Consider the following 25764-nt stretch of genomic DNA (forward strand, 5'->3'; position numbering starts at 1 on the left):
GCAGGGACATCTTCACCTCCATCAGGTCCCACCTGACCTTGTTTGCAGGGATGGGGCATCTACCACCTCTCTGGGCAAGAGAGGTGGGCTCTGGGTGCAGGGGTGACAGCGGGCACCCCTCGCCCTCTCCCTCGGGCATCGGGCCACGCAGCAGCCACCGCTCCTGCTGCTCAGGGTTTGCAGCAAAGGAGGCAGCGTGGAGGCAGGAGGCTCCGACCCGGGGCCACGAATTCATCTCGTCCGCAGACAAAGGGCTTCGCAAAAACCGATAACCCCGCGCTTCGGTTGCGAAAGGCGCGGCCCCTCGCCCCCGTCCTTCCTCCCGCCCCGGGGAGGCGGGGGCCGGCTACCGGGGCGGCCCTTGCCCGGCGGGGCGGGACAGGGAGGCGGCGGCGGGATGGGGTGGGTGCTGCTGGGCGCCGGGCTGCTGCTGGCCCTCTACACGCTGCTCCGCCACGGGCTGCGTCGCGTCCCGCCGCCCCGCGCCCGCCCCACGCTCCGCGGACGCACCGCCATCGTCACCGGTGAGCGCCGGGCACGGCCCCGGTACCGGCCCCGGTAGGGCCCGGCCCCGCGCTCACCGCTGCGCGCTCTGCTCCGCTCGGCAGGGGGAAGCGGCGGCATCGGGGCGGCCACGGCGCTGGAGCTGGCCCGCTGCGGGGCCCGCGTTGTCCTGGCGACCCGCAGCGCCCCGCGGGGGGAGGCCGCCGCCCGCCGCATCCGCACGGTGAGCGCCGCGGCAGCGGCACCCCCCGGGACACCCAGGGGACCCCCAGGACTCCCCCGGCCACTCCCATGGGACACCCCCGGGCATCGCACGGGCAACCCCAGGACACCCCCATGGCACCCCCCCGGCACCCCCTCGGCACCCCCGGAGCACCCCTGAGACACCCCCATGGGACAGCCCTGGGCATTGCACGGGCACCCCCATGGGCACCCCCAGGAGACTCCCAGGGCACCCCCGGGGGACCCCCATGGCACATCCCTGGGTATTGCATGGGCACCCCCCAGGACACCTCCATGGGCACCCTCAGGAAACCCCCATGGCACCCCCCTGCTACCCTCACAGCACCCCAGAGACACCCCCATGGGACACCCCTGGGCATCGCATGGGCAACCCCAGGATACCCCCATGAGCACCTCCAGGAGACCCCCATGGCGCACCCCCAGGCACCCCAGGGGTGGACAACCCCATGGGACATCCCTGGGCATCACATGGCACCCCCAGGACATCCCCATGGGCACACTTGGGAGACCCCCAGGACACCGCCCAGGACACCCCCATGAGCCCCCCCATGGTGCACCCTTGGCACCCCAGGGGCACCCTTGAGACACCCCCATGGGACATACCCAAGCACCCCAGGGCACCCCGAGGCGCAGGTACCCCCCCCTGCCCGAGCACAGTCCAGCCCCCCCCCCCCTCAGCCAGATCCAGCCCCCAGAGCATCCCCCCCCGGCCAGAACCAGCCCCCACCCTGGGCAGGGTCCCCCACCCCGGGCAGGGTGCCCCCCACCCCGGCCCTGCCCCAGGCTGCGCTCTTCCTGCAGGAGACGGGGAACGCGGAGGTGCGGTTCATGCAGCTGGACCTGGCCAGCCTGCGCTCGGTGCGAGCCTTCGCCAGCGCCTTCCTGCGCCAGGAGCCCCACCTGCACCTCCTCATCAACAACGCGGGTGAGCGCCAGGATCCCCCCGGGTGTCCCCCCTGCACCCCCCCGGGCACCCACCGTGGGCTGCAGTGTCTCCTTTGCAGGGGTGAGCGCCGGGGGCACGACGGAGGACGGCTTCAGCCTCTCCTTCCAGGTGAACCACCTCGGCCATTTCCTGCTCACCCAGCTGCTGCTGGAGCGGCTGCAGAGCTGCGCGCCCAGCCGCGTGGTCATCGTCGCCTCCCGCGCCCACTGCGCCGGCCGCCTGCGCCCCGAGACCCTGGGCCGCCCACCCCCCGGGCCGCTGTCCACCTTCCAGGACTACTGCGACAGCAAGTTGGCCAACGTGCTGCATGCCCGCGAGCTGGCCACGCGCCTGCAGGGCACCCAGGTGACGTGCTACGCTGTGCACCCAGGTAGGGACCCGGAGCTGGGGACGGTGGGACGGGGTGGGCTCACCGTCGGCGTTTGCGTGGGGTGTTCTTTGCACGGGGCGTCCCTTTGCGCAGGGTGTCCTCTGCGTGGTGCGGCTCTGCGCACAGGGCTGCCTTTGCAGGGTGCGCTTTTTGCACGGCGCGGCCTTTGCACAGAGAATTCCTGCACGTGGAGCATCCCCTGGCACGGAGCGTCCTTTGCATGGCGTCTCCCTTTGCACAGAGCATCCCTTTGCACGGAGCACCTGTTTGCATGGTGCAACCTTTGCACAGTGTCCCTTTGCACGATGCACTTTTTGCACCCTTTGCGTGAAACATCCCTGTGCACAGTGTGTCCCTTTGCACGGTGTCCCCACGCACGGTGTGTCCCTTCGCACGGTGTCCCCACGCACGGTGTGTCCCTTCGCACGGTGTCCCCGTGCAGTGTGTCCCTTTGCAGGAGCTTCCCTTCGCACGGTGCACCCTGGCCCTCGGGGAAGGCCACAGCAGAGCCGCCCGTGCAAAGGCCGCCCTGGCGCGGCCACTTCCATTTCTTGCAGCAGAGCAACCGGCTCCCGCATGGGCCCTTCCCCGCCGGGAGCCGGGCTGCGACATGGCCGCTTCCCCCCGTCCCAGGGTTCGTCAACACGGAGCTCTTCCGCCACGCGCCGCTCTGGCTGAAGCCGCTCTTCGTGCCGCTGGCCTGGCTCTTCTTCCTCGACGCGGCCGAGGGCGCCCAGACCTCCCTGCACTGCGCCATGCAGGAGGGCCTCGAGCGCTTCAGCGGCCGCTACTTCTCCGATTGCCGCCTGCAGGAGCCGTGGCCACCGGCCCGCGACGACCGACTGGCCCGGGCGCTCTGGGAGGCCAGCGAGAGGCTGGTGGGGCTGGGGGGGGCCGGGGGGAGCCCCTCGCCAGCCCCCACCCATTTCGGACAATAAAAGTGAGGGTGGTGAAAGGGAGGAGGCCGCCCGTCAGCTGGGTGGGGATGGCTGCAAAATGGCGCCGGCGGAGGAGGCAGAGCAAGGCCTGAGCGGGGGCAGCGCCCGCTGCACTGCCGCAGCCCGGGGGTTTGGGAGGCGGCGGCCATGTTTGTGGGGCAGATTTGGCTTCCTGCTGCAGCACGGCTGGGCCCCGCAGCTGCGGCACCGCGCGGTGTCCCCCCTGCAATGGGCGGGCGTGCATGCAGTACAGCGCAGGGCGCTGTCCCCTGCACATATGCATGCATGCACAAGCAAGGCCGTGCGCCCCGCCTTACACTTGCAGCAAAGCTGCTGCCCTGCCTTGCAAAGACGTGCAGGCGCCGCAGTACACATGCACTCTGCCTTGCACACGCTGCAGTGCAGAAGCCCTGCCGTGCACATGCACGCCCACGCTGCAGTGCACACACCCCGCCTTGCACACCTGTGCACGCGCTGCAGTGCACACACACCCCCTTGCACACCCATGCAAGGCTGCAGTGCACACACCCACCCTTGCACGCCCATGCACACGCTGCAGTGCACACACCTCCCCTTGCAGTCCCGTGCACACGCGGCAGTGCACGCCCCCGTTGCACGCCCATGCACAGGCTGCAGTGCACACCCTCCCCTTGCACGCCCATGCACACGCTGCAGTGCACACACCCCCCTTGCACGCCCATGCATAGGCTGCAGTGCACGCACCCCCCCTTGCACACCCATGCACAGGCTGCAGTGCACACCCTCCCCTTGCACACCCATGCACACGCTGCAGTGCACACACCCCCCTTGCACGCCCATGCATAGGCTGCAGTGCACGCACCCCCCCCTTGCACACCCATGCACACGCTGCAGTGCACACACACCCCTTGCACGCCCATGCATAGGCTGCAGTGCACGCACCCCCCCCTTGCACACCCATGCACACGCTGCAGTGCGCACGCGCCTGCCCCATGTTACCGCGCGCGCGCGCGCGCAGACACGCGGCACCCAACATGGCGGCGGCGCCCCGGGCTCAGCCCCGCCCCCGGGGTGCGGCGCGGCGCAGCACTGACCTCCCCAACATGGCTGCGCCCGCGGGTCGCGCCCGCGACGCACGACGGCGGGGGCGGGGCGGGGCGGGGCGGGGCGGCGCGGGGGGTTGTGGGAGCGGGCGGTGAAGGCGGCGGCGGGCGCGGGGCGGGTGTGGGCACCATGGGCAACTGCCACACGGTGGGGCCCAACGAGGCGCTGGTGGTGTCAGGTACGGCCGGAGCCTCGCAGGGGCCGTGGGGGGGGGACACCTGAGGGGTTCCCTGTCATGGGGGGACCCTGAGGGAATTTGGGGGGTGGGGGGTGTCTCTGTAATGGGGTCTGGTAGGAGGGGGCCCCCGTGGGAATTGGGGGGTTCTGGCTGTGAGGGGACCCTCAGGGGTTGGAGGGGTCCCTGTCATGGGATCTGGTGTTGGGGGGGGGTGGTCCCTGAACTCAGAGGGGGCTTTGGGGCACCGAGGGGGGACCCTGCGATGTGTGGACCCTGGGAGGTGCTCTGGGGGGGTGTCACTGTCATGGAGGGGCTCTGGGGAGGGTCCCTGCCTTGGGGGGGCCCTGGGAGGTGGTGGGGAGTGGGAGGCCCTGCCTGGGGCGAAGTGTGGGATCTGGGATGTGTGTTTGGGGGTGTCTGCTGCAGGGTGCCCTGTGGTTTGGGAGGAGGGGGGATCCCCTGAAGGAGCACTGGGATGTTGTGGGGGGACACCCTTCTTTGAGGGGGCACTGGGAGGGGTCCCTGTCATGAGGGGACCTTGCGGCGTTGTTCGGAGGGTGTCCTGCTGTGGGTGGGCACTGGGGTGCTGGGGGGTGTCCCTAGCAAGCGGGTGCCATGGGGCGGTGGGCAGCTCCCTGCCACGTGGGCTCCGGGGTGGGGTCCCCGCAGCGCAGAGAGCGGTGGGCGAGGTCGCGGTGCCAGCAGCACACCCCGCTGCTGCTTTTGGATGATGTCAGGCAGTGGCACCGGCAAGGCTGCCGGGCTCTGGGCCGCTGCCAACAGCCTTTGGCTTGGATAACCAAGAAGACAACTTGTTCCTGGGGGGCAGGTTGGCTTTGGCTTTGCCGGGGAAGGGGAGCTGGGTGTGAGCATCCCTCTGGGGCAGAGAGGGCGGCTTGGCTCAGGGCACCACAGGCCTGTCCCTGGGGTGCTCTTCTCATCCATCATATGCCGCTGCTGCTTCGTTACTAGCACGTCACCTGGCCTCTTGGTGATGCTGACACTGGACGCTCATCAGATATGTGTAATGTTATCATCGGGTGAGCTGGTTGCTTAGGTTAGGGTTAAATAAACCAGCACTGAAATCCCCTGTTTTTGATTCAACCTGTAGCTGCTTCAATACTCTGCCGAAGCTCCAAAGTGCTCCTTGGCATAGACCAGGCTGCATGCGGACAGGACTTAATTACCGTTAGGTGATGTAACGGTTTGATGTAAGGGCTGGATACTTCGCTGTGTGACAGGCTGGGGCCAAGTGCAAGGTTATAACCAGGTTAGATACAGATGTTTCTGACTTCATGTGCCCTCAATCACGTTCCATCCTTTCTGTCAACACTGGAGTAGTTTTGTGACAAGCGCTGTGATGTTCAGACCTCAACTGACCTGTGAGAAAACGTCTGTGAACCTCAAGGATGTGCTACGATCACAGCTCTGCTGTGCGTGTAATACTACGTTGTTATGTTTTTGGAGGCAAAGCCTCCAGCGGGCTGTGGCACTTGCTTCTGGCTGGTCTGTTATCAGTCCATCTCTCTTGGATAACAGACCTGTTATGGGAATTGCTGAGGAGATGCCAGAAGCAGGCTTCAGTTTTGGAAACAAATATGCCCGCTGTGGCGGCTGCTTCTAAGGAGTTACAAACCGCACCCGCCAGCTGCCTGGAGCAGCAGTATTTCTTGCAGCTTTCCTGGTCTTCTGTGAGCAGCTGCTGCACGTCTCTGCAGTTCCCAGCTGGGATCTAGAGCTGATGCTGCGCTTCCCTCCGAAGGGATCCTCCATCAAAATCAGCGCCACTTGGTGAAATGCCACGTCCGGCAGGAGGAATCGGGAAGCCGTGCTCCAGATGTGCCATTCAATCATAAAAGCTTGGTTTCACCTCTGTTCAACTCCGAAGTTTACAAAACACGGCTTGCAGGATGAGCCAGCAGGAATTTGTGGCATCTGCTCTCAGTTCCAAGAGTTACACTTTCCCGCAGCCGGGAGCAGCGAGCCGAGGACGCTCCTCGATGTACAGCCGTGTTCTGGGAAGGGAGGGCAATCACGCCAGGCTCTGCGAGTCAGAATTGGGTTTGGTGCTGTCACCAGACGTGGCTTTCCTCTGTCACTGCCCAGCGTGGTCTGCAAACGCTTGCTGTCTCCTGAGGGCACCGTCCCTGAGCTTCAGGGGCAGCCTGAGAGGTTGTGGGAGCTCTGCAGAGCCCCGCAGCCCTGCAGCTCCTCCATGCTTACGTGCGGAGTGAATGCCAGGGCATTAGTGGGAGGCGTGTAACTACAAGCAGTTGTAGTTCCAGGAACTTGAGCCGTTTCTCTCCGGGGAAAATCAGAGAGGACCTTGGGGGCCAGCATTTATTTGCATGATATTAGGTTGGATTTGGGGAGAGAGGGGGAAGGGAAGAATAAACCAACAGCAAATAATATTAAAAGCAGGCTTTTGGCTTGCAATCTTGAATTGTCATACAATTGTTATTTGAAAGACTTCAGTTTGCGGGAAGGCACCTCCAAATCATGAAGCCGATTGGAAAGTTTTCTTTATTGTAAATTTAGCCCGTGCCTCTTGAAGGAAGTTTGGTCATGTGCCTCCCCTGGCATGTGGGTTTCTTCTGAGAAGTGATGTTCTTTCTTTTCACTTTCTTGTGAGACACTTGAGTTTCCCCCAGTGCTCAGGGAGCAGCCGGCTGTGCCTTGGGAACATCTGTGTGTGCAGGAGCTTCGTAGCCTTATTTGGGAAGCTGCTTCCCAGGCACGGGTCAGCACTCTGCTGGCACTGACGTCCTTCCCCTGTTGAGCAACACCAATCTCCTTCTAAGAAACTGCCCTGGGTTAGCCAATCCGTCCATAAAATGTAGAGCCCAGGCTTTGTAAGAATGCTTCACAAAGCCCTACGGAGGCGATGGTGGTCTCTCCGGAATATGGGTCTAACTTTGCTGGAGAGTGGCGGTGCTGGGAGCCTCCCGGTGAGGTTTGGTGCAAGCTTTGAGGAGGATTTGGCAGGCGCCTGGCCCATCACTGAGTCCTCTCCAAGCACAGCGGAGCCAGTCGAGTTTTCGGGGAGATACACAAAGTACCTGTTCATCCTGATATCCGAATGTTCCCACCGGCTAAATAGGTTGTCTCAGATGAGTAATGCTGGTTTTGGGTTACAGTCTGGTTGAATGCAGCTTTTGTGGCTCAGGATCGATCTGCTAATTTTGAAATACAATGCTATAATACTTCTGCAGAGTCTCATAATAAGGAGATGTAATTTATAGTAGCCCTGCTCATCCTACAGTTCCCATAAGTACATGGCATTGCCCGAATCGCTATAGTCGGGGCATTTTCCTTCAGGCTGACGAGGGCTGCAGGATGGCACCGTGCAGCAACGGTCCAGCAGCTTCAAGGTGAGCACCTGGAGATACACGACAGGGGAAGGTTGGCACAGCCCACCGTGTTTCTGGGTCAGAACAAACTGCTGTTTCAGCAAAAGTTCAGGATGTGAACGGAGGAAAAAAAGTCAGGGGAGTCGCAGCCCAGTCAACCTAGCTTTATCTCCTAGGAGAATACTGAAACAAATACCTTGCTCGTGAACACCTAGAAGAAAACAACCAACGTGCATTTGCTGAGTATGAGCCGTGCCCAGCTAATCTGACTTCCTTCTCAGGGGATTTCGCAGCAGTCAGCTTGAGAAATACCGTCCGGCCCAGTTTCTCAAACGTTAGTACAGCACCCTTTGGGGCTCCTTGATCTCTTTCAAAGTACAAGAAGAGCTAGCAGTTAATTCCAGTTCTGTGTAAACATTTCCTGCCGCACCCCAGCAGTCAGGGGTAGTTAACCTTTCCAGAGCTGCTCTAAGCTCTTGCATCCTGTTACTGCGTCCTTCTTGTTCCTGCAAGAGGAATTGGTCATGATTTTGAGGCAATGTGACTGTGCTGTTTTTATGGTATTTCTCTAAGTTTTGAAAGCCTGAAATAAAGGTTGCTTGAGGCTCTGCAAGCCCTTCCTGCAAGAGGCTTGCAGTCCACAGTGCGAGGAGGAACTGGTTTCTCAGATACTATAAAATTAATATGAAACTGCCTGGAAAACCATTGCCAGGGAACTTGACAGTAGCTCACTGTTCAGCTGAAAGGATTTATCAAGTAAGTTCCTTGTTTTGGCTTGGATAATGGAATCGAGAATGTGCTTATTGAATTTGCAGACGGTATGGAGTTGGGAACGGATTCGAGAGCTTTGAAGAGCTGGATTGGAATCAAAACGAACTGAACAGATTGACTGAATGGTCTGAAAGAAATACAATGCAGTTCAATAAGGAGAAATGCAGAGAACTGCACTTAGGTGAGAACAGTCGATTGCAGGAAAATGGAACGGGAGGAGAAGGTCCAGGCCGTGTCCTGCAGAAAGACATGGTGAGCAGCAAGAGCCGTCTGAGACCTAACGGTCGTGGTGGGGCTGATGGCATCGGGGTTGTCCCTCCACTTCCAGCTACAGGCCGAGGTGACGCTGGCTAGCTGCAATTCCAGTTCTTCAGCCTCAAAAGCAATATGAGTTTGTGAGAAGGAGCAGGCAGCTTCGGCTGGGTTTCACGTGAGGTTTTGCCCTTGTCTGCATTCGTGCTTTTGGAGCCGGAGTTTAAAACTGTTTCCCAGGGTTGAGATCAAGGTATTCTACCTCTCGCACAGGGCGAGCCAAGCAGAAAACTTCTAGTGGCACTGATTGTTGTCTGCCAGGTTTAACTGAGTGCTCCTGCAAAGTTAGGTTCTTCATTTTGGCTAGCCAAAAATCTTGCCCCGCGGTTGGTTTCGTGCTGTCTGTGCTGCTCAGCGGTTGCTGTCCAGAGTGCAGCATCGCAGCTTGTCTCGAGTTTGTAGCGTGAGATTGCCGGTGCTCAATACAGCTATTCACCACTCGCACAAAAGGCAACGGATGCAGCTCCTCTGTGATGTTTCCTTCTCGGGAGGTAGTTCTTCAGCTTTTTGCAGGTGGTGGGGCTCAAGGTTTCCCTTGTCAGGTGCTTGTTAAATCTCCAAGACTTGCAAATTACTCTTCAGAAAGCATAGCAGGAGAAAGAGGTGGACAGAATATTCTCGGGGCTTTCCTTTTGGTTTCCAAGAGGAATTCTGGGGTAGTAGCTCTCTAGTTTTGTTGTGTAACTTCATTGTGGTTTGTCTTCTCTGGGTTTCTGTTTACAAGATGAGTTAAACTAAACGTGTGTTTTTAAACTCGCTCTGTAACATTGATACTCGTAACTTAAAATGAGTCATTTTGATATAGATTACATCCAAAACAAGCTAGCCAGCACAATCTGCTTTCATCTGCTGTAGTGACCGTCAAAGGATTTTATGGATTCAACAGAGAACCCTGCATCTTTTAAAATTAATTTTTGTTAACCTTGTGCCATTTCTGCGTGTGGACAAAGCCTAATTTATATGCACGGCAGAGCCTAAGAATCCAGACACTGACTTTAGTCTAGACCCTGCTTTATTACGTTTCTTTCTGTATGCCTTTGCCTTTTTCTCTCCTCTCCATTATGTCTTTTGTCAGTAGCTGTTTTCAATTATCAATTTTTTCCTTGTCTTTCTGCACTCGCTTGCTAGCACCCCGTGACATTTCCCAGCATAGAACTGTTTTTCTAACAAACCCAGCTTCTGTCCGACTGGACCGAGCTCTTTATTCCCAACGTTGGCGGTGGGTGTCCTCTCCTGGAAGAGGAGACTCCAGCACGAGATTGCCCTGAACTGAGGCCTGAAGATGGCAGCTCTCTCCGTGCGGGTGAAGGTACCGGTGTCTGCTCTGTTCTTGTGTTCAGCCTGGAGCAGTCTCTGGGAAGAAATATAGTTACCGAGTTACCGTAGCAGCCTGTTTACCACGACCTGATTTCGGAACGCTCGCCGCTTCCTGCCGGAATACAAGCTCATTGCCGCGAGTTACCTTGGGAGAGCAAACAACACAGGGCTTGTTCACAACCTCAAATTGTCCCAACTTTGATGTTTTAAGCCCTGTGTCCCCGTAACTGTTGGGACTCCTGTTCTTTCTTGCGTGCCGTCCGTCAGGGCAGCAGCTTCCTGCATCTGCTGAGAGCTCCGTTTATCTACAAACTCCCAAGTGATTAATCTCATTTCATTAAAAAAAACCAAAACAAAACCAAAAAAAACCAAACCAACTAGACAACGTGCTTTCTCCTGGCTCTGGGAATTCTTGCTTGAACATGGGACCCCTTCATTTGGGAAGAGGCCAAGCTGGATGGCAGCTTCCCGGCTATGAATCCTGCATTTGTAGTGCGCCTGGCCGCCGTACACTGCCCCGGAAGAGGCACGGTGGATGTTTGTGGAAGCGATGCCCAAGCGGCTGTGAGACCCAGGCTGCTAGAACAGTGGGCGTATTATAGCTGGAAAAGGCAATTTCTCTGCCAAATCTCATTGTGCAAGAGGGTTTATTCTTTAGCCTTGCAAAGATTTAGCTTTGTTGGTTCCTTTTTCACTTGCTCTCTGAGACTTGGGAAAGAGGCTGCAGGACTGCAATGGAAAATGAGCGTTCAGCTCATCTGACTTGCGTTACCAGGATGGAGCTCTGCTGCACTCAGACGTCCTTGCATGAAAGCAACCAGCTGGCATGCTGCTCCTGTTTAATGTGTTAGTTTTCCCTGGTTTTTCTTATGCTTTGAACATTTTTTGACATATAATCTAGCTTAGTAAACTGTGCTGTGCAGCAGTGTTGTGTAGCGCTGGGAAGCAAGCACGGGGCTCGCTTTGGGTGCGATACTTCTTGCATTGCCTGCAGAAGAAAAGAAACATCTGTGTGGAGAGGCACATTCTTGTAACAATGGTGGGTTTAGGGTGCAGAGTTTTCTCAGAACATTCTTATGAAACTATTACCAGAGGTTCAGCAAAGACCGCATAGACCCTGTGAAATAAAGTACCTTTCCATGTGGAGCTGCTTTTCCTGGCGGCCAGGAACACCTCCCTTCCTGTTCTTGGAAAACAAGGGCCTGGCTAAAAGGCTGAGCTAACTGGGCTGACGTCCTCCAAGAAATGTTAAAAGGCATTGCGGTTAATATGCTGCAGGATATTGTATCATCAGCTTCTGTAACTCCTTGCCTGGCTGAACTAGCCTTCCAGCTACGGGAAGAAGTATCCAGAGGCTGTCTCAGAGGTGATGGGAGCATATTCCTCTAGGCTGTGGAGCGCAGGAGACCTGAAAAAGGGTGTAGATCTGTCTCCCATTTGTGTTTACTTCCTGCTGAAGTTGGAGGGTGAAGAATTGTAGATGGGGCCGATCTGCCGGTTTATCAACCATTGCATGGAATGCAATGCCAGTGAAGCAGGCGGTATCTTCAACCATTGCATGGAAGCCAGTGAAGCAGGCGGTATCTTTAGCTGATAGCAGAAGATGGCCAAACACTTGAGGATGGGGAGGAGGAGGAGGATGGGGAGGACAGGGTCCCCTCCTGCAGTCCAGAGGGCCCAGCCGGCACGCTGGCCTGGAGGTGTGCTGCCTTTGCTTCTTCATTTTGACCTATTGCAGCAAACTTAATAATCGTCGTCTCTTTTGCAAGGGCTGTCTTCTGTGGTTGCTGTCTGCTGGCTTCATAGTTCTCCCTTTCTCCTCCCACAACGCGAAGTTCCCACAGTGCTGCAGCCAGGCTGTTTTCCCTGCGTGCCTGCTCTTCCTCTGCGCTGGCGCTGTCTTGCCTGCGTAGATACGTCCCGCAGGGCTGAAACTGTCTCTTGCTCCGCTGGTACGGCGCTTGCCTTGCTGAGGCCCTCGGGCACTGCTGCAATAAGTGTGATTATGGATAACAGGCTAGGGAGGGACTGCTGGTTTCATCTGCCTGAGAGACGGCGGCAGCTCACAGCTGGTCCGAGCCGGGGAGCTGCAGAGCTCCTCCCCTGCCAGGCATGAAACCTAGGGCTGGTCACTTGGAAGGTAGCAGGCGTCTTCTTCCTTGAATCAAAGATGTGAAAATCCGGACAGCGTCTTCTGGCTTCACTGGGGTCAAATCTTAAATGTGTCAGAGGAGTTCATAGAATCATAAAATAGTTTGGGTTGGAAGGAACCTTTAGAGGTCATGTAGTTCAACCCCCTGCCATGGACAGGGACATCTTCAACGAGATCAGGTTGCTCAGAGCCCCGTCCAACCTGACCTGGAATGTTTCCAGGGATGGGGCACCTACCACCTCTCTGGGCAACCTGCTCCAGTGTCTCACCACCCGCATTGTAAAAAAAATTTCTTCCTTAGATCTAATCTAAAGGAGTTCTAAAGGCTGCCCGAACTCTGGGTGCAGCCAGCTCTGTGATGGACCGTGAAAACCTCAGGAACCACAGTACTTGCATGAGCCAGAACTAGGAGATGTTTTTTGAGGAGCTCAAGGGTTCTCCCCTCCTCCAATGCTGACCTGCTAGCTTTTCGATGGGTTTAAGGGTGGTTTGCAGTGTGGGTGAGGGAAAGGAGATGGATTTCTTACATGGCTTTCCATGATGGAGCTGGTGCATCACAGCTAAAGGTACTGAAGCATGTGCTTACAACGATTCTGTTTGCTAAAAATGCTTAAACTGCTTAACAAAACTAAAATAAAACCATGGTTTGAAATACTGACACTTTCTGTGTGTTATTGTTCATCACACTGAATTATTACAAATACTATTTTCCAATTTTAGAAGACAATTCCAAAAAAAGGTTGCCTTTGGAAAATTGCCCTGTGAAGCAAGGAGGTGAGGAGAGCGTTGGGTTCCCCGGTGGCCAGCTGTGTTATGGCCGACCAAAGGGTGTTCCAGGGCTGCTGCGGATCTTGGAAAGAGTTTTCTGTGTTCATTATTTATCAGACACTGCAAGCATGCTTGGATTCTTCTGAGTCAAGTTGCAGAGCTTGGCTTGGTAGCACCCGTTGCTGTAACGTGGCCGAGCCAAAGTGTTTCCCCTGCTCCGAGGGGCTGGGGGAACCTCTGACCCCCCCGGGGTGCCCTTTCCTCAGCACCCAGGGGCTGGGCAGACTTGCTGTGAAGTTGTTCTGCGTGTGACTGTCTGGGTGCAGGTTTTTCCCTGGCGGAGAGCGACGCGCGTGTGTGTAATCCCTACATCTCTGTGCTTTCTGCTGTGCTGCAGGTGGCTGTTGTGGCTCTGATGTAAAGCAGTATGTATACGGAGGCTGGGCCTGGGCTTGGTGGTGCATTACTGACACCCAAAGGTAAGGAGACCCCCGTTATTTGTGGTTTTGGAGTATGAGTTAGGCAAAGCCATTCCAGTGGGGCTGTCAGCGGTATCTTTAGGAACACGGGACTGGGCCCTGCATATGAAATCATGGATGAGCATCAGCCCAGCCCGCTGCCTTTGGCTGTGACCAGCTCCTGGTCCTTCGGAGGAAGGCTGCCTGGCGTACAGCGCTGCCAGGAGCTGGAAGGAGCAACGTGTGCCATGCCCTGTGCCATGCCTTGGAGCGTGGGAATGTAGGGTCACTCACAACCACGCTGCTTCTGGCCGTCCTCTGCTTTGAGTGATGGGGCTGAGGTGGTCCAGGGCCCTGCAGGAGATAACCCTGTCGTTTCAGGCTTACTTGACAGTAAACGATGATCGATGATGTGCAAAATAAAATCACAGGATGGGGTAGTTCTGTGCTGACTCATTTTGTGGGGACAGATGGGTATCACAGTGCAAAAGACAAAAAAGAAAAGAAATCCCATGCTTTCAGCTGAAGTACTTTTCAAATGGGCTCTCTGTCCACACCTCTCCTCAAACCCAAGGCAATCAGATTGGGTTTTTTTCAGTTTTAGTTATTTTTGAGTTACCTAAAACCCACCAAGCTGAGAGGGCCGTAGCCTGGCTGGTCAGTGTGTTTCTTCCTGTGCTGGGGAAGGCGAGAGCCCTGCTCTCCTCCGCTGCCTTTGCAGCGCTCCGCAGCTACGAGGCTCTCACAGAAGTGCTGGGCAGTGGGACTCATCCATGAGTTCACAAGAGGGGCTGAGTTCTGCCCAGTATGGCCCAAACCCTCACCCAGTAACAAACACGTTTGTGGTATGCAGCGGGCCAGTGCCCCCTCCTGTTCCTCAAGTCTCTTTTTCTAAAGGTGTGCTGACTGCTGTCACCGTGGGAGTAGACTGTGTTTAAAACCACGGGATTTCCTTTCTCTCCCTTTCCTCAGTCGTGGATTTTGCTTGCTGCTTCTTACTGCGCTGGTCTCTGAACTAACATGCTGTAATAGTGCTGCTGTCCTGCTAACGTAGCTCTTCGTCTTTAGGATCTGTGGGAATGTTACTCTCTCCTAACGTCTCCCTCATGCTCACCAATGCAGGTTACCTCTGTCTATTAAAAAATAACAGGGAAAAAGGATAAAGACGTGACTTTTGGGTTTTTGCACTGACTGACGGCCAGAGGTTGTAGTTAACCCTTTTACTGCCTGACCTTGTCACCTCTTTTCCCTGTTCACGTGTTGCCACCAGCAGACCAAATGAGCATGTTGCTGCCCTCGCTCTGCAGATGATGCACTACCGTAGCTGCTGTTCACCTGCGGGTCAGGCGGCTTGCCTTGTCCGAAGGGTCCTGGCTGCTGCTGGCCACTGACTCACGACAGCTCTCAGGTCCTCTCCCCGGTGGCCGGTACTCGGGATTGCTGCGAGCGCCTACCACAGTGCTCCGGCTGCATGAAGAGGTCTCAGCTAACACCTCCTGCTTTAGCCCCAGCTCTCCAGCGACGCTCCTACGAGGTGGGAGGGGAAGGAAAGGCCCGGCTTGTGGGCTCAATGCTTAAGAACTGCGTTTGATCCAGACAAGCTTCATTCCCGAATTTTTGTGAGGTATCTTATTGGGAGGACTGTTGATTTGTACAAATGGTTTCTGCTCTTCCTCTTGTTGTGTGAGAAGCCCAGAGAACAGTGCAGGACCTTGACCTGCTGTGTGCAGGAGATAACAGATGTATTTGGGAGGCTGACTTATTAAGTTAAGCAAAGGCTGAGTCCAGGGCCAGCAACTGCGTGCCAGGAATGAGCTGTCATGTGATAGAGGTCTGTACGTTATTTAGCAAACGGGGCTCAGACAGGACTGCCAGCACCCAAAGAAATCTTTTACTTTAAGATCTATACCCCTGGTTTATGCCATGGGATATGGGGCTTAGTTCTCCTTTTGAGAACAGAGCCTTTCCCAAATACAATAAGCTGTGCCACAGATGGAGCCTGCTGCATTAACATGAAGAGTGAGGCAGATTTCCTCCTCCGAAATTAGGACATCTTTTCTGGAACTGCCAGTGCTGAAAGCAAGAGAGGCAGCAGCAATTGTGTCGCTGTCAGCGGCATCCCGCCAGGTAGCACTAACCTGGCAACAAAACGAACAGTTAGAGCTGGCAGGGTGCTGGGCTGTTATCCTGCTGCAACCTTGAGGACTGGGGGGAAAAAAAATAAAAGTCCTGTCCCTGTTTAAGGGTCAGAAATAAAAGCAGTGAGAGGCAGCTCCATCTTGCATGCCTCTGGGGGAACCAAATGGTATTATTCAGCTTCTCAGGACACGCTTGGAAGCACCTTCTCTCATCAATACCTTAGCCAGGGGTGGGCAGCCAAGTCCCTGGTGTTTTTATTTTTCTGGGCCCTCATAAATGTTGGCATAGAAGCATCGAAATTATTACAAAAAGGAATTTTCTGTGTGAAGATTAGTCCAACAGAGAATTCCAGCTGATTCCAACATGGCAGTCCAGGTGGGATACACGGTTCGGTTTCATCTGCGATGACTTACGGGATGCAGGGTGGAGACGAGCCCCCAGCCTCATTAAAAGGAGCAGCTGGATGCTGTAAACTCCCTGCCGTGATGAGGGAAGCCGGTCTGGCCCAGCGTGACGGAGCCCTGGGAGCGGGCAGTGGGAGAAAGGCAAACTGAACAGGGAAAAGCTGAAACCTGAAAGTCTCGTCTGTCCTTTGCAATGAGTGTCTTACTCTCTGATAACTGCTTTGTGTATTTGCTGTCCTACCCTTATTCCTCGCTGCTCAGACTGTCTTTGGAGGTTATGACCATCCTCTGTCGCTGTGAGAATATTGAGACGTCGGAGGGGGTCCCACTGTACGTAACAGGGGTTGCACAGGTAATAATCCACCAGCTTCCTAACATCATGTCTAACCGTTTATCCCTCTGTTTTGAGCAGCAGCAACAGCAGCAGCAGCAGTAGGATAACATGAAAACTAATGGTTTTCTAATGGGACAGCTGAAATCTCAATACCCTCCTCTCCTTCCCCTTCTCCGGCACTTGCCCTGGGGCGCACTCCACAGTTTATAGGTAATGCAGACAGATGCGTACTTGGCAAATTCCGAATTCAGCATCCCTGTACTGGCTCCTTCTGATAACGCTGCAGACATTTGCTCCAGCTGTAACCCTTTCCTTGACAGCACTGTTTCCATTGTGTGCTTGGTGGAGAGCGGAAGGGCATCTGATTTTGTGTGGAGCCACAAGCAGGCCAGATTGGGTTCTGTACAGGATTTGGGGCAGGTGGGAAGGCAGGTTTTGTGCCGTTTCAAAAGGAAACCTGCACACCTGTGGGGAAATTGCAACTGTACCTGGCTCTGCAGTTTTGGATATGGGTTTCCACTCAGCCCTTCTTCCTCCGCATGGAGACAGTGCCCATTTTGGATGTTGTCACGTTTGAAAGTACAGCATAGAGACCTTGGATGAGTTTCAACGTACAGGACTAGCATTTGCACCGTGAGCAGTTATGAACCAGTGTAACAGTAATTACCAAACATCCCTGTGACTTGCCGGCTAAGAAGCAGCACAGTATTGAGATTAAATTCAAAGTATAGATTAGGTCTTCAGAAGGCTGCACTAGCTGATTAAAGCTGCAAATGCATATGGCAAAAAATGCCTGGGCATGTCCTGGACAGTGGGATCTGTTTTATCAGCTCCCAGCTTGCGTGCCAGTTTAATTAGGACAGTGGCCAAAGCAGGCATGAACTTGCAGAGATGCATTTCGGCACCTCCAGCCAATCCTGGAGCGACTTGGCACGCACGCAGCAGCCCAGCGCAGCCCCTTCATGGTTCAGATGTTTGACCTAATGTTCACTGACACAAGCTCTCTGCCCTGCGGCTCCCTGTCCTGACTCCCAGCGCCTTCACGGCTTGTTATGGCTGACACGAGAGCCGGGCTTTGCTTCCTGAAGCAGAACCTGCCACGGCTAAGCCTGTCTCTTGTTTTATCAGATCATGACCTGCAGATTGCCAGGTCTGGCCAAAGTACCTCGAGCCCACCTTGGGTGACTGAGAAAGCTCTGGAGCTGCGGGATCTGTTCCTGGGTGCCTGATACTATACAGGCATGGCCCTAAAGAGCTGGGGACTCACTTCTTATTTGCCTTTGGGTCACGGGACACAGCAAAAATAGAGGGAGAGGTGAACCAGATCGGGGGTAGGTCTGTATTAATGCTAACCCCGTGAGGGCAAAGGGAGGGCTGCTTCTTGCAGCATCAGCGCCACATTTTGCCAAGCACCAGAGCTCCTGCCGGCGGGAGCATCCCGGGTCCATGCTGTGCTTTTAAACCAGTGACACCAGCCAGCGAAAGCACGCGCTGTCCCGGCGTTGGGCAGCGTGGCACAGCGAGCCTGTGACGGAGGGCCCTTTGGGGTCCCAAAGCTGCTTCTGGCCACCTTGCTAGCCCAGCAGAAGGGAAAGGGTCACGGTATCGTTTCCAGTCTGGCTCCCAGCCTTTCTCTGCTGATAAATTGCCTTTAAGCGTTATCTGAAAATCTATTTCTTGGCCAAAGTGACTTGTCTGTCTCCGGTCAGAGATGCAGTCCCTTGGCTGCATACTGTGCCTGTCTTACATTACCTGTGACGAGTGCGGCAGGTAGCCTGGGGCAGGAGATGCAAGGGGAAGAGCTGAGTGTGTGTTACCTGGAAACGTGCAAATATTTTACGTTTTTTGGCAGGATTTCCCTAGAGATAATGACGTTACAGCCCAGGTGTGAGGACGTAGAGACGGCGGAGGGGGTAGCTTTAACTGTCACAGGTGTGGCACAGGTACAGTAACTCCAAAACATCATTTCAGGAATGCATGTCTCTAACTTGCGTCTGGTTTTCCCCCTTAAGAGGTTGCTGTTGTCCAGGAACAGAAACCACCTGCTCTGAAACAAATTCTTGTACAAAACCACACTGTCCTCCTTGGTTCAAACACACTACAGCATGTCCCGTGTTGTGAAGGGGGTTGTGACCTCTCCTCCTCTCCCCAAAATCATTCCTCTTTTTCTGGTGTCTCATTTGTCCACGTGGCAAATGAGGTGTGTGTGGGTGATCTCTTTGTGAAACGCTGATGTACCGCAGTGCCCTTGGAGCTGTGTGGGACCCTGCAGGACTGAGCTATTCACTCCTGAGATGGTATCGAGCATTATGTTGCTTTGGATTGTTACTATTAGCACGTGGACTTTGTAATTCTTCACGGTGAGTTAAAGCTTAAATAAAGAACTTAGTCCCTCCAGGCACTAAAATTTGTGTATAAAATTTCTGGCTTGAATTGAATTTTGATTCTCTCGAGCCTTCTTCATTCGTGAAAACCAGCTCCTGCTGCTTGTGGTAGCACACTGAAACACCCGCGTTTCTTAGAGTCCGAGGTCTGCTGCCCTGATACAGGGTCTGTCCTTGTGACCAGGTCCTGCCTTGGGGAGGATGCTGGGAGGAAAATGTTGTTAGCTTTCGCCTGAATTTGACTCCTCGAATAGGCAGCTGGATGCTTTGATTGAAAATTGCTCCTGACAGCTCATTCTGGGTGTATAAAACCAAGATAGCGGTTCTCAGAGCGCGCACAAGGCTGTGGTCGCCGTGTGTCCAAGGCATGCCCGGGTCTGTTGTTGCAGGAGAGGTGACTGCCATGTTCCCTGCGGTCGAGCAGTGGAGCTGCGGGGAGCCGCTGAGTGACACAGTGATGTGACCAAAATCCCGCGTGCGTCAAAAGGCTCCCCCCAGGGAAGAGCACCGTGGCTGCTGCAGCCCTTTTAAGACCAAGCGCTTGACAGATTTCACCCAGTGCTTTCCAGAGCAGCAGATTCCTCCCGAGGTTCATTGGTTTGCTCTGAACTGACGTTGCGGAGGAGCTGCGTGCCGTGTCTGTGCGTAACTGAGGACATGAATTCAGCCAGGAGCGCTTTCTGGATTGTCACACATGGCAGAAGGGCTGGGCACGACTGTGACTCAACAGCAGATAATCCATCGCCCTGCTCCTGTTGGGGAACATGGCTACGTGCAAGAGCACCAGCATGGGAGCCAGCATCTTGGGCTCATCCTGGCTCTAACTGGTGTGAACCGGCATCCTTGTTTTCAATTTTTCAGTTCTTTATATCCATTTAGTTGCTAACGTGTCGCATAGCCACAGTGGTCTTTGCATGGTTGGCAAAATGCATGCACCCACGTGTACCCTCACACACATTTCATAAATCTGTAGGCTTTTCCTTCTGTATTTGGAAAAAGTATTTTTCTGAAGCCAGCATTCCTTTTTGACCTAGTTTTGGGACATCCTTTCATTGCCTGCAGAATGGTCTGGGCTGGGTGGCGCGTGGTGGCAGAAGGCTGGATCACCAGGTACCTTGATTTAAAAATGCAGCTCCCAATTCATCTCACTCATGTTATTCTCTCTTCTCACTGTTCTTTTTTTTCACTCTCCGTTAATTTTAAAGGTTTAGGGTTGTGAGATGCAAGGAATTACCATGCAGAAAGCAGACTTGAGGCAGTTGGGGACGTGCGTGGCAGAGGTTACCTTAATTTTGTAGAAGTACTTTTGAGGCAAACATTTTTCTTTTAAAAGCTTGTGCAAAAAAGGAAAAAAGCAAGCAAATTATTACTGGAGAAACACCTTTTAAAACCTTTGCCGTAACAATAGAAGTGCTTAATGTGCATAAGGATGCTGTTCTTTTTTTGAAGAGAGATGTCATGAGTACTCACCAGTAGCCTCCGTTCTGTGTTGGCTGGGTGCTTGGGGTGCGCTGGGATGCTGCCTTAGGCCACGCTGGGCTTTGTATCCTTCCGTACCATTTTTCTGAGCCTCGAGCTAATTGGATTGTCTCTGCTCGCCCCTCGCTGTGACTGCAGCTGGCTGGAGCTGGGTGCGGCAGTATCGATCCTCCAGATGGGATTGTTTTATAGACGCTCTCTGATTTTCTGCCAGCTAAACTCTCTCTCTGATGTGAATGGCATTTGAAGAAGCACCAAGTGTCGCAGTGCCCTGTCTGAATTACTGGAAACAAGCTGAGCGCAAATTGCTCAACTCTATTTTGTTTTGTGCAACCTTTGCTTTGTAGGTTGACATCCATATTGAGCGGATAGCCAGGCTCCTTCGGGCTGTCCAGGGTTTACCGGCGCGGGCAGGCTGCTGGCTGGCTTTATTCACAGAGGCTGAATCGTTCCTTGCTGCTGTTAAATACCGCAGGGACTCTCTTAACGAACATCCTGCTCCGTGCTCTGACTGTCCTCTCTGTAGCTCCCGAAGGGTGGGGATTGTTTAGAGAGGTGGAATTGCTGGCAGATGCACACCGTAAACGTTGCTGCTGAGTCTAATTGGTTTTGGTATTTGCAAAAACCTCCCGTGTGCTGCGAGATGAGCCTTGTGCAGGGCCCACGCTCCTGGGTGCAGCTGCATAAGCAGCTCTCCCAACTCCCCCTTGTGTAGAAAGTGCACACTGCTGGCCTGGGGTGCAGGGACAAGAAACCGCTGTGGCCCGGCCCCGTAAGGATCCCAGAGGTCTTGGGGAGAAAGCAGAAGAGGATTGCTATGCTTGTCCAAGATTCAGTTTGGCATTTTGACTGGGAAACCCAGCCTGAGGTGCAAAGGTAGGAAATAGGCTCAGCCCAGGTTGGTGTTTCTTCGTGTTACTTAGGGATAGGATTGTGGCAGCTGAGTCTTGGTCAGCTTGCCGCATCTAACACGGTTCACCACCTCCAGTCCCCTTAGAAGGTGGTGGCTGGTCCCAGTTGTCCTGCTCTCTGGCAGCGCTGGGGCCGGGTGCTGCCGTTCAGCTCCAGAGGTTAGGCTGCGGGATCGTTCCGGACTCGCAGGCCATCAGACCAGGCTTTCCCAAGAAATAGTTGCGTTGCTTTTGCCAGCAGTTCGACCCTGAAAAGCAGTCTTGTAGGTGTCAGGATGAGGTCTATAGGCTGTGGACCCATCAAGAGCGTGCATTGGGACCCTCGGAGGGCCCCTGTGCAGCGCCTGAAGCTTCGGAGGTCTCTGAGCCAGGACCATGCTGGCATCCCAGGTAGCAGCAGGTCCAGCCAGGGCTCTTGGAGCAGGACACAGGGTGCCACCAGCATCTCATGGGACAGGAGGCACTGCCCAGCCCAGATGTCTCCATGAGAGGGTGCTGCGGGACCCTCAGCACCCAGAGGTCCCAGCAGAGCTGTGTGGCTGGTATAGCCCTGCTTCCTCCTCTGGTGCTGCCAGACACAGAGACATCCCTGTGTCCAGAGTTTGCCTGAGCCCTCAGACTGGACCTGGCCACCAGGAGCTGTCACCTTGGTGGTTTGTAGCTCCTCATAGCTTGGTCCTATAGAGCTCCATGAGCACACATCTCCACTGCCTAACATACCCCATAGAGATTTTTAACCCACTTTGCCTTTAAAAAGCAGCCCCATGACCAGCAGGACCATCTTAAGACCCTGGCTTGTCTGGACCTGGGGATGCTTTTACATCTGGCTCTGACTTCGGGAGGTGAGAGCGGCCCTGGGGCGGCTGGGTCCCACCTCTGGGGTTCATTACCAGACTGACCATGAGGAGCGGGACAACCCGGTCCTGGCTGCAGCACATTGGGGTCACCACAAAGGGGTGGCTGGGAGCTCCCAGCCACGAGCACGACAAACCAGTGTGCTACGGCCATCTCGTCTCATCTTTCCTTGCAGGGAACGCCGAATGGAGCCCCTGTTCCCAAGCTGCTCCTTGGGCATGTCAGACTCTTCCTTGTTCTCTGCCTTTCCTGTGTCAGAAAAATTAATTCTAGTGAAGGAGGAGGAAGAGAAAGGTAACGAAACAGCTTTTGGCCAGGGGTAGTGGTAGAAAGCCCTCTCCTCCTACATCTGGTATTGGTACAGTGGCTGAACTGGTAGTTCAGGGCTCTTTGGTAGGGTTTTCGTCAGGTGGGACTTGCAGGGCCAGGCTCTGTCCCCACATCACCCCGTGGCTGCTGCTGCGGCATAGATGGCTGCAGGGAGCACCTCTCCACGCTGAGCTGCAGTCGAGGTTTGGAGAGGTGTCTGCCTGGGACGCCGGCGCTGCTGCGTGTGCCTGCGGCAGGGCTCTCCCCAGCAGCAGCGAGCGGAGGCTCCCTGGCTGGTCCGGTGGCCTGGCTCAGCGTGGTGACAGCTCAGCATGGTCCCTTGGAGCATCGGTAGCACGGGGGCCTGGCAGCTTGGTGGTGGTACTGCTGCTTCTGCTGCTGCTGCTGCTGTTGGGTGCCTGTCCCTCTTTGGACAGGCACCTTCAGTCCCTTTGGTTTTGTCTTCTATCTCTAGGTGAAGATAATGACCGAGAAGGAGCTCCTGGCTGTGGCCTGTGAGCAGTTCTTGGGGAAGAACGTGCAGGATGTGAAGAACGTGGTCCTTCAGACGCTGGAGGGGCATCTGCGCTCCATCCTAGGTGCGGAGGGGCTCACACTCTTGAAGGCATCTTGAGTAGCTTTCTTCCTTCTCTGCTGGCTGGTCCCAGCAGTATTGCTGCCACCGCAGCAGCCACAACGGGTGCTTCCCTCTGCTGACTGCAGAGGTGGCATCTTAGGTTGTTCCTCCCCTCCAGCAGCTCCTGCTGTGTGGCTGGGTGTTGTGATAAATGAGTTTTCAGTGCCTGCAGTAAGAGATGTCTGAGTCCCCACGGGTTGCAGGTAGCACGTGCGCTTGTGAGACTGAGATGTTGGTGCACACTGCAGGTGGTTACGCCCTTGTGCCCAGACCTGAGGAGATTAGGGGCAACGAGGATGTTGCTGAGCTTAGATCCACACCGTTGTATGTTACCTGTTCCAAATAAAGTGCTTCGCCTTCCTTCCCTCTGCAGGTACCCTGACAGTGGAGCAGATCTACCAGGACAGGGATCAGTTTGCCAAGCTGGTGCGGGAGGTGGCAGCTCCCGACGTGGGTCGCATGGGTATCGAGATCCTGAGCTTCACCATCAAGGTACACCCAGACGTAGGACACTGCGCTGTGGGGCACCCGGCAGCCCTGTAGAAGCAGCACAACAGAGCCTGGCCCTGGCTCCCCTGCTGCTGCTGGCTGAAAGGCTCCGGCTGACAGCCTGCCCCAGCCTTCCGGGAGTTTCCATGACGGCCGTCACAGCATGTCCTGTATCCAGGCAGCTGGGCAAAGAGCACCTGGTAGCTGCCTCCGTAAACACGGCTCGTGGAGAGAGCTCGCTGATAGCTGAGCCTCCGGGGAGTCAGAGGGAAGATGTCGGGAGAGCCCGCCTCTCCCTCTCACGCCTGTTTCTGTCTGGCAGCAGCGGCTCATTCTGACCCTGGCCTAACCGCACAAATGGTTGCTCTGAGCTTCAATGGGAAGGGAGCAAGATGGAGTCGCTCATTTGACGTGGTTATGACTTATCTTCCCCTCTCCAGGATGTCTATGATAAAGTGGACTACCTGAGCTCCCTGGGAAAGACTCAGACTGCGGCTGTCCGAAGGGATGCAGACATCGGTGTGGCAGAAGCTGAGCGAGATGCTGGCATTCGGGTGAGTCCAGAGATGTGCTGGTCTTTCCCGGAGCAGCCCGTTTCGCTCCAGCTGCACACCCTGGAGCTCTGCTCTCTGTTTCCTCTCTGCAGGAGGCAGAGTGCAAGAAGGAAATGCTGGATGTCAAGTTCATGGCAGATACCAAAATAGCAGATTCCAAACGGGCTTTTGAATTGCAGAAGGCTGCCTTCAGTGAGGAGGTCAACATTAAGGTGAGAGGTATCCAACAGCCCGCTTCCGTTCTCTGGCTGGTTTGTGATGGTGTTGGTAGCTCTGGGACTATCCAGCTTCCTCCTACTGCATGTGTTAGGAGAGCTGGCGGTGGAGAACCCAGGTTTCTGTGTCACAGTGTGCACTCCTTGCAGGAGATTCCTCTCCTGCTTGCAACGGTTAGGTGGACGAGGAGGAGAGGAAAGGATGGGGGGTGTCATCCAAGCTGAACCCAGAGCTGGTTCAGCTCGGGTGCTGTGGGAAGGGCGCACAGGGCAGGACAGCAAGTGCAGCTCTGAGGATAGGGACATCACCTCTGGGTGGAGGTTTGGTCCAGACCAGGAGCCACATCTGTTTTCGTGGCCTGCCAAGGGTCCTTATGTCTGCGCACAGGAGATCATGGCCACGACCCCTCTTCTCATCTCTCCCCTGTGCAGACTGCGGAGGCCCAGCTGGCCTACGAGCTCCAGAGCGCCCGGGAGCAGCAGAAGATCCGCCAGGAGGAAATTGAAATCGAGGTGGTGCAGCGCAAGAAGCAGATCGAAGTGGAAGAGAAAGAGATCATCCGGATGGAGAAGGAGCTGATAGCCACTGTGAAGCGGCCGGCGGAGGCCGAAGCCTACCGTATCCAGCAGATCGCCGAGGGCGAGAAGTGAGTGCGCCTGCGACCCGGACGGAGAGGGACCAGCCCTGAGCCCGGCTGCACGCTGGGCTGGGGTGAGGTGGGAGCGAAGTGGCTGTCTGTGGAGCAGGCGTGTGGCTGACGGAGGGAGGGAAGCGGTGCTGGCTACGCTGCGGGGATCTGGGCTGCTGGAGGGCTGGGTTTCCTTTTCCAGGGTGAAGCAAGTCCTCATTGCTCAGGCGGAGGCAGAGAAGATCCGCAAGACCGGAGAAGCAGAGGCCTTTGTGATTGAGGCCATCGGGATGGCGGAGGCTGAGAGGATGAAGCTGAAGGCTGAAGCACTCCAGCAGTATGGAGAAGCTGCCCAGCTGGCTCTAGTGCTGGATGCGCTGCCTGAGGTGAGGAGGGAGCAGCTTTCCCCCACTCCACGCAAGTGGTGGGGAGTTCCCAGGCTGGGCCAGGTCTCTTGGGGGCCCAGAGAGGCCCCACGAGCTTGGCCAGCAGGCTGGTGAGCAGCTCCTTGGCTCTCTGCTCATCCCGCCCTCCTTCCCTGCCTCCCCAGATCGCTGCCAAAGTGGCTGCTCCCCTCTCCAAAGTGGACGAGATCGTTATTCTCAGCGGAGAGAGCAGCAACACAACGTCCGAGGTGAACCGTCTGCTGGCCGAGATCCCCGCCTCCGTGCGTGCAATCACCGGCGTGGATCTCACAAAGGTGAGCCGGGCGCCGGCAGCTGGCAATTCCTGCGGCTCTGAGGGCACAAGGACTTGCCTGAAAGCTTTCAGACTCCTAGGGACCTCTCCTTCCCCAGCCCTGCCCAGCCGCAGAGTGCAGGCAGCTCCCTGCCTCCCTCTCCAGCCCTAACAGCTTCTCTCTTCCCCTCCTGCAGATTCCCCTGATCCAGAAAGCCACCGGGGCCCAGGCATGAGGCTGGCCAACCCAAAGCTAATGAAGATCGCTCCCTGTTATGCACTCAGACATCAACTGCCTTCAACACGTGGGAATTCCTTTTATATCAAAGACAATTGGAGTTTCATTTTTAAGCTCTG

The 25764-nt window shown here is 55.7% G+C and overlaps 1 protein-coding gene and 1 long non-coding RNA gene across 5 annotated transcripts; one reads left to right on the forward strand and one right to left on the reverse strand.

The window, feature by feature from the left end:
• The first annotated feature begins 387 nt into the window (after window positions 1-387).
• Window positions 388-25758, forward strand: FLOT2 (flotillin 2). Of its 4 annotated transcripts, XM_075168664.1 has the most exons (14): window positions 388-524; window positions 609-727; window positions 1549-1672; window positions 1752-2063; window positions 13330-13411; window positions 18120-18210; window positions 22681-22804; window positions 23216-23334; window positions 23772-23885; window positions 23978-24097; window positions 24533-24747; window positions 24932-25115; window positions 25280-25429; window positions 25605-25758. In XM_075168664.1, exons 1-14 carry the CDS (start codon window positions 398-400, stop codon window positions 25641-25643), a joined length of 1920 nt encoding a protein of 639 aa, XP_075024765.1. In that variant the 5' UTR covers window positions 388-397; the 3' UTR covers window positions 25644-25758. The 4 variants fall into 4 exon arrangements, with proteins under 4 accessions (XP_075024765.1, XP_075024767.1, XP_075024769.1 ...); XM_075168668.1 differs by lacking the exons at window positions 388-524; window positions 609-727; window positions 1549-1672; window positions 1752-2063 and adding exons at window positions 4176-4262; window positions 16195-16263; XM_075168666.1 differs by lacking the exons at window positions 388-524; window positions 609-727; window positions 1549-1672; window positions 1752-2063 and adding an exon at window positions 4151-4262.
• On the reverse strand, window positions 9854-22683 carry LOC142090566 (uncharacterized). The gene is made up of 2 exons (XR_012676581.1): window positions 20122-22683; window positions 9854-19984 (listed from the first exon to the last, which is right to left on the reverse strand). It is a non-coding gene; the product is annotated as an uncharacterized LOC142090566 (long non-coding RNA).
• Window positions 25759-25764: the final 6 nt, after the last annotated feature.

Source organism: Calonectris borealis, chromosome 19, assembly GCF_964195595.1.
Source record: "Calonectris borealis chromosome 19, bCalBor7.hap1.2, whole genome shotgun sequence".
Taxonomy (NCBI): domain Eukaryota; kingdom Metazoa; phylum Chordata; class Aves; order Procellariiformes; family Procellariidae; genus Calonectris; species Calonectris borealis.